General features: G+C 40.8%; 1 protein-coding gene across 7 annotated transcripts in view; it reads right to left on the bottom strand.

Moving 5' to 3' along the window:
- The window catches only part of rgs12b (regulator of G protein signaling 12b), a 61,870-nt gene that overhangs the window by 43,942 nt on the left and 4,745 nt on the right, over window positions 1-13,183 (bottom strand). For all 7 annotated transcript variants that reach the window (XM_086210639.1, XM_086210642.1, XM_086210641.1 and 4 more), the window contains exons 3-5: window positions 12,317-12,550; window positions 10,880-11,872; window positions 3,688-3,807 (exon numbers count right to left, since the gene is read on the bottom strand). In XM_086210639.1, the coding sequence (XP_086066765.1) occupies window positions 3,688-3,807; window positions 10,880-11,872; window positions 12,317-12,550 (1,347 nt within the window). The remainder of the gene's footprint in view (window positions 1-3,687; window positions 3,808-10,879; window positions 11,873-12,316; window positions 12,551-13,183) is intronic.

Raw genomic sequence — 13,183 nt, 5'->3', positions numbered from 1 at the left:
AGTTTGCATCTTGTTTTCTTAGCCTTAGTTTTCAGTAGAGTTATGTTTGGTTGCCCTTTTTTAAGCACCCTGTAACTCTGTTATTTTAGTTGTATTAATTTGCTTTTGTTATACTTTATTCCTTTTAGAGAAATAAATACATTATTTTTTCAACTGAAAACCTGTGTCCTGGTGTGTTGACTGTTTGGACCCTGAACCACAGTCTTACAAAGCTTTACAGTCTTTGAGTATTGTTTTCAACAACCGCAAAATAAACACAATTAAAATAAGTAATATCAAGTTATTGCACTAAAAGTCTTGAATCAAGTCCTGATGGCTACTGAACATTAAAAAGAGCCTCGCAAAGCTTGTCACATCTAACCATAATAATAAATTATGATAAATAATCAAGCGTAAACACGATAAAAACTCAACTCAAAAAGAGAGATCCAAACTTGTTTGTCCAACAACAGATCCAAGATGATCACTTGAAGGCCAAAGGGAAAAAAAAGTGTCTTCTCCTTTATGAGCACTCTGAAGTCAAAATATATTCACTTGATAGGATTAAACAAGCCAGTAGTACTGCTGCCATCTTCCACTGTTTCAGTGTTTACTTCTGCCCACACGCTGCTACTTCAACAGCACAGTGGATCACATGCGGCTGTATTTCTTCAAGCCTGGGCTCCGCAAACGTGATTGACTCGGTGGATTCCTTGTGGTCATAACTGGCAGGCTCACACTCCCCTCCGGTATTTTTCTGACTGAAAAAACTACCATAGGGTTTTTTGGCTTTTCCTCCTTGACATATCCTGTTATGTGTGACAAGGTTGTAATGTCATGTTAGCGTGTGAAACTTGGGAGTGGTTTGAGGTATAGCTTCCAAATATTGAGAAAGAAAACTGATCTCAGACCTGCCTGCGCACCAAACATATATATACTCCCTGTCTCTTACCGCCCCTCTTTGACTGAAGTCGAAACCCCCCCCCCCAAATCTTAAAAAATCAATGATCTTTGGCCAAGTGGGGCAAGGGGGTGTTAAGTTGGGCCTGGCGACTCACCGTGGCTGTTATACACTGGGGGAAACCCTGATTTGGTCCAATAACATTTGTGAAGTCTATGTACAATTAACTATTTATCCACATTCAATTAGCAGAAGGCCAACTGGAAGAAGCCAGCAGAACAGCATACAGTAAATTAATATTGCCACATACATGAACACCATCGAGTGTGAAATGCGAGATTTACCTGGCTGAGGTGTGCTCAGTGAACATTGTGTGAACTCTTTTGGGAAGTACCCCACCAACATCACTCCCACCACATACAGTACATCAAGTACGGAATGGATTTCCTAGCAGCTAGTTAGGACAGAATGTAGACTGTTAAAACAGTGTGTAATAAATATGGGTCTGTGTGTGTTTGTGTGTGTCTATACAGTATACTCTATGTGCTTTTGTGTTGGGGCCACACTAATGAGGAGATTGTCAACTTGTTGCTCATCGGAGCTCGTTAGCAGTGCAGTGTATACACACACACACACACACACACACACACACACACACACACACACACACACACACACACACACACACACACACACTTCCAGCTCCTCCCCCCAAGCTCAATACAAAGCCTGCTCTGTTTGTGGACATTACCGCATGTGCTGCAAGAGAAAAAGGCCTAACAACCAGAAGAAAAAGGTAGAATAAAGACGGAGGCAGTGGGGGGAGGGTCAATGGGACGGTCTGGCAAAGACATAGCAGAATGTCTACCCCTGTGTGACACACAATCCAAAAGTCTGGTGAAATGCAAGGCCAATTGTTGTCATGCAGATTTTGTGTGGTAGGAAAAGAACAGGTGTTACATAGAACATTAATAATGCCTCAATGACATTGTGACAGCATGAATATCCCAAAGAGCTTAAAACTGAAGTAGCTAAACCAAATTCGACTATCACTCTTTGTTACAACACAACAGGAGGATGATATGGATTTTAAACACAAAATTTTGCATATTGTTCCTGAAAATAGCAATATGAAAATAAATATGATTGAACAATCTTGCATTCTGTGCAAACACAATCCTAAAAAGTAATGCGTGACTCACATCATCAAATAATACATAATACCAATTAAGTTGGTTAAAAATTTTTTTTATATCAATTTGATTCAGAATGCGGAACCACAGACAGTTGTTGAACAAACTGATTCACATTCCCGGTGGCAAAGACCTGCAAGGGCTCAATCCATCATCCCATCCATTGCCCGAGCCGGGACTCCAATCCGGAACCTTCTTGCTGTGAGGCGACAGCGCTAACCACTGCACCACTGTGCAGCTGCAAGGGCTCATGTTAGGTTATTTCAGTTGTAATCAAAGTGTTTGGAGATTATATTGAATGATTTGCTTGATTTTGTAAATTCACATTTTGGACAGTTTTGCTATTATTTGTTGCCAGTCTCCCTTAGCTTCTGGAGTCACCAAGAAGTCTTGCAGGGAGCAGAAATTATTTCTGAGATCAAGACAACTGGCAAAGTCAGTGAAAAGCAAATTACACTTTTTGGGTGATGTATCACTTTAATATGCATCAAATCCCTCTTCACTGACATCAGAAATACAGAGCAAAGGTGAAGCAGAGTGAAGATTGTGCATCAGATATTGTTAAAGGGCACATTGGTGCTAGCTGTTGAATCAAGCCAAAGTGCATTGCAGCTCACTACAGTATTCACAGTTTCTCTCCCTTTCCTCAAACTTCCTGTCAATTTCTACTGTGCTGCCCCCCCCCCCCCCAAAAAAAATGCATCATGAAAAAACACCGATACAAAAACAACAACAACAACAAAAACCCCTATTGCTACCAAAACATCAAGGGTGGAATCTGTTATCTGCTCCCAGGGAGCCAAATAGCCACTAATCACGGAAACATTTAGCTTTCTTCTGATCGCTATCTTGGGAGACAAGAGACAACCAAAGCTGCTGTAAAGAATCCCTCGAGCCTCCCCAATGTTCACACAGCACACAGAAACACACACACATACACACACACAAACGCTCAAAGTATGTTTAACCTCAGTTCAAGATCCAGAATTATCCTGTTGCCTGTAGAAAGAAGAGTTGATAAAAAAAGGTGCTAGAACCATTTTGTCCCAACATGGTGACGGTGGGTAGAACCGTGCATAGACCCAGGCCTCGCTTTGAGGTCCCTTACAATGTCTATATGTAGCTCCACAGCAGCCACTGCAGACCCCCCTCTTATAAAATGTTAAAGCAGAACTAAATAGGGATATTGTTAGGCAAAACTCATGTCTCTCAAATGACTGGATACTGGGTCATTTCTTGCAGCTAAAAAGGGAACAAAAGTAGGATTCTTGCCACAGTGTGGTAATGCTAGTCAGCAGAAAATGCAAGAGATCTACATCCAAATGAGGGAAGAATCCAAAGTTAATGTCAATCCATTAAAGCTGTATGTTTGCTATCTTCATAATACAAGCTGAGTGGTATCTGTTGGCACTTTCTATATGGCACATTTGTCCTCAAATGTGTGTATGTTGCTACAGTGATAAAAGACAACGGCTTTAAGTTTCCGTGTCAGGATGCACCTGAGCTGCTACCAGTAGAGATGAATGGTGCACATGTCACTCAAAATAACAATAACACAGTGGCCAGATAAAGCATAAGTGTTTGCAGTGCTTTGTGTATGTAATCATGTGCTACCTCCAGGTCATCCAGGGAGCGTGCAAGGCTGAGACGTTTAGAGCGTCCGAAAGAGCGTCGGGCTGAGGAGCGCTGGGGGAGAGGAGGGAAGCCCATGGTCAGACCTCTGAAGCGACCACCCTGAGTAGAGAATAAAAACATGTTAATACATATTTTTACTGTATTACAGTGCATTCAGTTTGGACTGAAACAAATCTGGGGGGCAAGATGGTGTTACTGAGGTTCCCACATCTTCAGCTCCTGTAAATTGCATTGTTCTGAACACAGTTAAAATTATTGTGATGTCTCTAATTACCATTTGTCTTTCAACATGTTCCTATGCTGTAGGTCAAAGCAGAAGGCCGTCCCCATTGAGCCTGGATCTGCTCGATGTTCCTGCCTGTTAAAAGGAAGGTTTTTGTCGCCACTGTTGCAGGATGTGCTTGCTGGGTGTAAATTCATTGAAGGAGAGTGGTACTCGACCTGCTCTACTTGTAAAGGGTGATGAGATTACTTTTGTTGTGATTTGACGTGATACAAATAAAACTGATTTGACTATAGTAGGAAGTATTATAAGAGGCCAATAGCTAGAAAACTACCTTCAATCACCCAAATAAAAACAAGATGATAGATAGGAACAAGCATTATAGGGTATATTTACAGCAATAAACCTTGGTTAATGTAAAAATAAAATTAAGTAGCACTACGGCACAAGGTGTTAAAAATGGACGCTATTATTGGGCAAATTCAATTTGAAAGCTATGACAAATACATAATGATCGCCTTCACTGGCAAACTGTGATAAATTAGTTATTGTTCATTAGAAAGTTATCAAGGCCTTTAGAATATATATGCATGCAAACACTATGACATTAGTGTCTAATATCAAATGTAGTCAGCTAATACAGAATAACTATACAGAGGACTTTATACTCACTAAGAGCTAAATGTAAGATTTAGGTTTAAACTTAAGGCTTCACTGGAACAGTGTCAGCTGGTGCAATGCTAAAAATTTAAGTAGTTTATAAACTAAGTTACGTTTGAACTCTCCCAACCTGCTTCAACCCAATGCTGTTTACTGTGCTGTTGTGAAGCACTTCGTATTGCATAATTCCTTTTCACGTGAAGCAGGTGGTTAACACAAGGTTTACTAATACTGTGAGTGAGGGCTCGGTTTAAAAGCATAGTTTAAATGGCTAATTGAAAAGGAAAAAAATCAGTTGACGTGATGGGTTTCTTGTGGTCCAGGCTAAGAAATATCTACAAGTCCTTGTCCAAGTCTTATCATATTTTACTCCACTCTACACTTTTTATCACCGGCATTCTTCAGCATTAACTTGCCTTATAGCAAATACCGTGTCTTAGTATCAGGGAATGTGTTTGCTGAGAATTATCCATGTAACAGTCAAAAACATTTATATATCCCCTAGAGATACAAAATTATTAATACATAATATTTCAAACGTTAACAGTAAAAGGATCAAAATGGATTATTTGCTCTAAATACTTTTCTACAAACCCCTACTCTGTTGAAGTTGGGAGATGGTGTAAAACGGAACACAATAACTTGCAAATAATGTTTGAGCAATATTTAATTGAATATACTACAACTATAAGATATTTAATGTTCAAACTGATAAACTTTTATTGTTTTTTGCAAATATTTACTCATTTTGAATTTGATGCCTAAAACATGTTCTACAAGAGCTAAGACAGCGGCAACAAAAGAATGGCAAAGTTGAGGAATGCTCAAAAAAAAAATCGGTGTGGAACATTCCACAGGTTAACATGTTAAGTGGAAACAGGTGAGCGTTATGATTGGGTATAAAAGGAGCATCCTGAAAAGGGTTAACCATTCACAGGCAATGCTGGGGGGCATAGTTCACCACCTTGTGAAAAACTGTGTGAGCAAATATTCCAACAGTTAAAGAACAAAATACAGACATTCAGCTTAGATGTAAGGTGAGCACAGAAACACATCATCCTTTCAGCAAAGGGACGACTACTTCAAATATCTTGACATGGTTTACACTGCAGGTTTACTCTATCAAATAAGGACTGTGACTCTAAGTTGACATGGTTATTCACTAATTATACTGCACTCAGAGAATGTCTGGGTTGGTTTTTTTAACACAGTTGAAACAGTAAACACTTACTGATAATCTCGTTTGTTTGCGTTTATTAAATGTACAGTCAGCTACAATAATTATCTGGTCAGTGTCAAGCAGGTCCTAAATGTCAAACAAAGCCACTATTTCACCATTTCCCTTCACTGCATGACAGAACAGCTGTCATACATAACGATGGATTAGATAAATAAATTTCATGTGTAGCGTATCACTCTAGCTCGGATCCATGATCCCCAAAGTGAGGTATGCATTGATGTACACCAAAAAATAAAATATGTAGAAGCAGTGTTCTGTAAAAACCCTTTCCCCCTGACTGGATCTCTCTCCATATGTCTTAACTAGGCACAAAGAAGGAGCCAATCAGAGGTAGAGTAAGGCAGGACCAAAGCTAGACGTTGGCCAATGGTGGTGCAAGTGCAGCTGGTGTCAACACAAACAGTGCTTATATTAACCTGAATTTGAATACTTAAGTAGCCTGCCTACAGGCTGTAGATGTTATTATTGTTAACTAGTTTACTATTCCTGCTGCTGTTGTTGCTATTGTTTGTTGTGTGTCTCCCTGTCCCTCTGTCACTCTCTCTCCCTTCTTTCTCTTTATGTCTCTTTCTGTCCTGGTCTGTGTCTGTCTGTCTCTTTCCTGAATCCATCTTTGTCTCTGCCGCTGTTTTCCTGCTCTCTTTTACCCCCCCCCCCAACTTGTCAAAGCAGATGAACATTTCCCATTGAGCCAGGGTCTACTTGACATTCCTGCCTGTTAGAAGGACGGTTTTCATCACCACTGTGGCAAGATGTGCTTGCTCATGGAGAATTGTTGAATGTAAATCGATTGAAAGACACTACACAAATAAAACTGACCTGACCTGACAGTGCTGATGAATCCAAATGAGTTAGAATTCACTTCTGTTGTGCCTGAACTGATGTGCATTAAATCAGTTAATGAAATATGACATGGCTTAATTATGGGGGTGAACAAATAGCAAAAACTATTACTATTACTATTAATACCACTCCCACATCTCATGAGACTTGGTCATCTGAGGAAGTAGTGGAGGGTTAACAAAAGGAGGAAGAATGTTTCAGGGGGTAGATGACTTGAAAAGGTTTGGGAGTGACCGACTTCAAGAAACAGATATGTGCAGCCATATGGAGCTTAGTTCTGTCACATGTACACATCCATTTAAGAGGTTTCTGTTTTTCACTGAAATGTTAAATTCCACATGTGAGATGCAGGCATGTGGAGTGATTTCGCTTGCAGTACCAGGTTGTATCTAAGGCTTGAACCAGAGCCATAGCACACTGACACACAAACAGGTGATGGACATTATCATAACAACTCATGAGGAAGGTGAACGTTGTGCTCTTGTGTGATAACATTCAGATGGTGTCAAACTCTAGATGGTTGGATGGTCAGAACTGGTGCAGTGGTACCCAACAAACAGGAATAACTGAGCTGAAAACTGCCCAGCTGTTACACAATGCTATAAACTGCTGCTTTAAATCAGCATGTCCTAAGCATTATTTATTGTACAGACCCACCTGACAATGATGTAACTATGGTGACTGTGGACCAAAGAGAAGCATAGTCTTTTGTTGCCTTCACACGGCTACGAATTGGCTTTTAATGACTGTTCATTTGTCTTTAGAGAGCCGACATATCCTGCTACCTTTATCCTCCCTCAAATGTCAGTGGGCTAATCAGCTTATACCGTAGGAGAAAGCATCAATGGCCAAGTTGATTAATGAGGAATTAATCAATGATGACAGGCTTGAGAAGTCAAACTGTGACACGTTTGATCAGATTAGGGGCAGGTATTGGCGACATTTCATCAGGAGCTGACCACTTGTGTTGCTTGGTTACTGAGTCAGCCCTGTGTGTGTGTGTGTGTGTGTGTGTGTGTGTGTGTGTGTGTGTGTGTGTGTGTGTGTGTGTGTGTGTGTGTGTGTGTGTGTGTGTGTGAGTGAGACAACACAGATTGGAACATCTGATTTCATGTGCTGACAACAGGCACAAACACTGTGATAACCTCACTTCAATGATTACTACGGACAGAAAAGCAGACAAATTGGTGGTTAAGAATTAAAAATGTGATTCAGTTTATGTAAGAGAAAGGTGCTTGTGTTGTTTTGAGGCGTGGCTGCATCAGACATTGTTAAGGGAAACATTTGAAAGACAAGAATTTTATGCAAACTACTATCTATGCTGTGATCACTCTCTCTCACACCCACACAGTCAAAGAAATGAAACATTCCTCCTGTGTACAACAACAAAGCTGTCAACATAAATACATGGACATGCACTATTTATTGAAGGAGGGGAGTCATACCAATAACAACGGAGTTCAATTTATGAGCTGCTTAAAGAACAAAGTTATAATCAATAGTAATACTATTAAAAATAATAATGTCCAAGCAGGATCAAGGGGATGGAAGTTGCAGGTGGTTAAGCAGCACCACCATGTGGTGAAGAGTCATACTACTACTATTGGAAACCAGTCAGCGAATACTTCAAACATTGCTAGCTGACAGAATTTGATGTCAACTAACAGTAATCATGACTAGAACATGACTTCCAAAGCTCTGTGTCTCAAATCTGGGATCATTGTTCAGAAATGTCCCCCTTCCTGTGACTGTCAGCGTCTCCCCTGCTCCTGGCCTTGTAAACACTTCCTCTTATTGTCCCCTGGGGTCCCTGGGACCCCGTCCTCTAAGGGCTTCTTTACTGGGGGAAGCACAGACCTATTTTCGGTACGAAGTAAGCAAGAGTCTATCATGATATGCAAGTCATTGCTATTGTTTCCTGCATACTTGTAAAGACCTGCACTGCAACAGCTGCAGAGGGATACATGCCAAGGAAATCCAGCCATGCTGGAATTAATTTTCACTGCATTGGTTTGTTAACAGCAAGTTAATAACCGACTTAATATCAATGCAAAAGGAAATTTATCCTCACCGAATAATGCAGACAGTGGGTCTTGTATGCAAAGATATATCCTTAATGTAAGAACTTTTGTTTCCATACTTTAATACATCGCATTTTCGATAACATCAAACATAACAGTGTTTTTTTTACCACTTGTAAAACAACACACACAAAAAAGAAATGATGACAATGAAAATGCACTTTTTAATGAAAAAAAAAAGGAGAGATGTTTTGGAATTATTATTCACTGAATAATATGATTGTCATTTTTCATACACATTTTTCCATGACATCTCCATGACTTTTCCACACCTTTGTGATCTTGTATTCTCTGAAACATCCGTGAAAATCATGACAAATAAACAAGAAAAATGTAGAAATTTAACTGCATATATTTGATTTCAAACTATATGGTTTAATATAAAATGAATATTTAAGTAAATCAGTATTAACCTAGGGGTGGCACAGTGGTGCAGTGGTTAGCACTGTCGCCTCACAAGAAGGTTCCAGGTTCGAGTCCGGCTCGGGCACAGGAGCTCTCTGTATGGAGTTTGCATGTTCTCCCTGTGCCTGTGTGGGTTCTCTCCAGTAGACATCAAGAAGGGACCAGGCTAATTGACACTCTAAACTGATCGTAGGCATGGCTGTGAGTGTGAATGGTTGTCTGTCTATATGAGTTGGCCCTGCTATACACAGGCCACCTGTCCAGGGTGTACCCTGCCTCTTCCTGAGATGAGCTCCAGCCCCTATATATTATATTATATTATATTATATATGTGTGTGTGTGTGTGTGTGTGTGTGTGTGTGTGTGTGTGTGTGTACACACAGACATACTACCTTTACCTTTACCTCCGCACACTAACCCGAAAACTAATTCTGGCCTTAACCAAAAAAAGTCTAAAAATTCTGCAGAACGGTAGAATTCTTGAACGTCTGCTTCCCTTGTCTAAAGTCACTTGGATTTTTGAATAGGTTTTCATTTAAATGTCTATTTGTCCTATGGAATAAAATATGTCATTTAAAAATATACTTATTCATTTGGTAGAATTTTTGTGTATTAAAAACAACGGTTGCGAACAAATTATTGTGAACATTAACTGGGGCAAAATCATTTTTCAGATTAAAATGCGCAAGTCCACGAAAATTTTGTTTGCCCCAGATCATATTTTAAGCTATGAACGAAAATCCAGTGTTAAAAAATCCCATTGACTTTTGGTTTAGTAAACCCATGACCCATTCCAGGTTTGTCTACAACATTCGATATAAGATCAAAAGCAGCAACAGGCAGATGAGAACAGATTTAGATGTCAGCACGTTTCATGAATGGAATTTTCTCATTTCGAGCTTTTTGCTTTGAGTCAGGACAAATATGAGAGAAAAATAAGAATGAAAACACTGATGAAGGAGACTCACTAAAAAAGTGCAGCGTAAATTTCTATGAAAGTTGTCATGTACTGTTTGGCCCAAAAGCTGTTTAAAATAAATCAGACCAGTAAAAGAGCACTGTACATTTACTGGACCATAACAAGTCTACAACCTGCTCTGCTAACAGAGTGAAACTCACTGCGACAGGAAACAGGTGGCTTTCAGGTCAAGGCAGATGCCTGGCTGGTGCATAATACATGATCTGATACTGGAGCACTGGGAATAAATTACTTATCAATCTACTCATACTAAGTCTGGGGAGAGTGCCCACTGGTGTGTTCATATTGTTTGATATGCAACAGGGATATTTGCTGGGGTTAATATGGGTCACAAAAGTTTCACTCTGATGGAAAGTTTAACATTTCGGTGAGGAAGAAGCTTCATTCAAGGACTGACTGAGATAAACGCTAGGCCTTGAGAGGCGGGGTGAAAACACCATGGAAAGCAGTGGGACGAACACAGGTGGATTTATAGCCTCAATAAACTTTAGTCTTGGACAAACTCTAGTCAGAGTAAATTTCCACAACAGGGGTATGTGATGGGGGTTGCTACCTTCTGCCCAGGCTTCTCATCTAATGGTTAGTTTTAACACAACTCTCCCAAAACCCAACGTCAACCTAACTGGCACGGCATGACAGCATGACTATGCACAGACTGACAATATATAGTGGTAAAATCTGTTTAGAAAAACATGTTCACCAAAAATTTAAATATTATTATTAAACTATGAGAAAAGTACCTTTTTGTCTCCATCCTTAGCGTTCCCTCTTTTCTTGTCCCTTTCGGTCCTCTCGGGCCCGGGTCTCTCCCTGTCTCCAGCCCCAAACAGCTTCTTAGCCCACTCGTCCTTCTGCACAGCCAGGCGGTGGGTGTGGGATTGTGGATGTGTAGGGGGAGGAGGCTGGCTTCCTCCAGGTGGTGGCAGGTGGTCTCCAGGGGCCAGTGGGGCCCGGTAACGATCAGCAGGGATCTTACTCATGGGTGGGGGCAAGGTGCTGCAGTTAGCTGATGACCATCCGTCTGTGGATTCAGCATAGGACTCCTGGTCGCTGCTCAGGCCCTGAAGGTGGCTGTGGTGGTGGTGGTGGTGCTGCTGATGCCAGTCTCTCAGCACATGCACTGGCAGCCAACGCTGTGGCTCCACCCCTCCTCCTGCTCCACCTACAGGCCCTCTCTTTTCTCCTCCACCAACAGCTCCTCCTCGCTTCCCTGGTGAGTAGTGGTGTGGGTGGACCCCTCTAGAGTGTCGGCCCGAGACATCAGGGTGAGCCAAGGGGAGAGGGTGAGGGAGGTCAGCCAGGTGTGGGTCATGACGGTAGTGGCCATTCCTCAGTGCTGGGGGAGGAGGGTGTGAGGCGGCAGCTCCTAAGGTGGGGCTCCAGGCTTGCTGGGACGAAGGTGGGCTGTCCCAGAGGCGTGGCCCAGAGGCATGATTGTGGTTAGGGGGGCCTCCAAGGTCAACTAAAAGCACTCTGTTGCTCTTCTCCTCAGGTAAAAAGTTGCCAATGCCACTATCACTATTGCTGCTGGTGCTGTGGTTCTGTTGGGCATCATTGTCCGGATCATGAAAGGCCCGGGCACGGACCCCCTCAATATTGTCTCCCATGTCCCGATAGAGAACAGAGACAAACTGGAGGAGAGGCTGAGAACTGGGGGGGAATTCCAGGCATCCCCCTGTATCTGGGTCAGGAGTACACTCGAAACCAAACTTTCTAGCCACACCCAAATGGACCTTAAAAAACAAGCAACATGGAAAAATCAGATATTGACTTGAACAGCAACTAAATGTATTGATAAACTGAAACCAACTGTACTGGGAATCCTACTTGAGCACTTTTTGAAATCTGCCAAATTGGAATCAAAAGCTTTGATGTTGTATTTGTTCTTTGATTCAATATTTACTTATTTAGTGCACTATTTTTGTATTTTTGACTGTATTTAATTCCAGTAAATGTCAATAGTAGTTGTTTTTTTGGTTTATAATGAGAAAACATACAATTTTGTTTTTTTTTTACAAAATAAAAATGATTTTTTTTTTTAAATGACTCCCTCACTATAACATCAGATTTTACAAAACAGAATGTGTTTTGCATGTTGGACAAACTTATTCATGTTTTATCTGGATTATATTATGGTTTATAAACCTATCTTGTCATCGTTATGTCGTCGTTCATACCTGGTGGTGACAGAGGTCAGGGTCCACAATGAACACATGACAGGAAGTCCTCAAACTCCCTTCTTCATACCGTCCGCTGCTAAAGTGACAGTCATCATAGGTTGCCTGCATTGTGACCAGACCAAAGAATCGGCGGTCATCAGGGCAGCAGGCACTGAAGGCTAGTTTTTCTGCAGGATAGGTGGCCAGGACTTGACCTCTGTCGCTGCATAGACGCACACTGTCATGCATGACCTGAAAGATATGGGGTGGGGGGGGGGGTGTTACAACTTCCTACTAGGGAAAATGATGAGATAGTCACAGATATCATGCAGCTACAACTTTTAATGCTAACAGATTTGTCACATAAGGTTGTAAAGGGATGAAAAGATATGATAAAATTTCTGAAAATTTCCCATAGGAACTTGTGCTCAAGAATTTGAGGGATTTTATTTATTTTTTTTCAAAAGAAATTAAAAATGTTCATAGAAATGAATGGAATAGTAATGTATAGAAATTAACAGTGATATATGGAAATAATGGAAACAAATGGAATAACAAAATTTTGGGGTAATTTACACCTAGGCCCGACATATATATTGGTCGGCCGATATATCTGCTATTATTCACCTATCACAGGGCTTTTCATAAGTTTTCTGATACGGGTCAATTTTTGAAAAAATTTTCCACGGCACATAAAACGCAGAAAACGATGGAGTGCCTATAGAGTAATGCAATGTGTCCAGCAAATAGCACTCCAAAAACTCTGCCTTGTTCATTCCGCTATTTTGATCTGTTTTTAATTAAATGGTCATGTCAAATGTAAAATATGTCTAAATAAAGTAAGTTATTTGTCTAAGAAATTAGCCTTTACATACTCACATCTGT

The sequence above is a fragment of the Aulostomus chinensis genome, chromosome 8 (genome assembly GCF_037954235.1).
Source record: "Aulostomus chinensis isolate RoL2024-O1b breed Wild chromosome 8, RoL_Achi_v1.0, whole genome shotgun sequence".
NCBI classification, from domain to species: Eukaryota; Metazoa; Chordata; class Actinopteri; order Syngnathiformes; family Aulostomidae; genus Aulostomus; species Aulostomus chinensis.
Note: the sequence above shows the minus strand (reverse complement) of the source record. Positions and strands in the feature narration are given on the sequence as shown.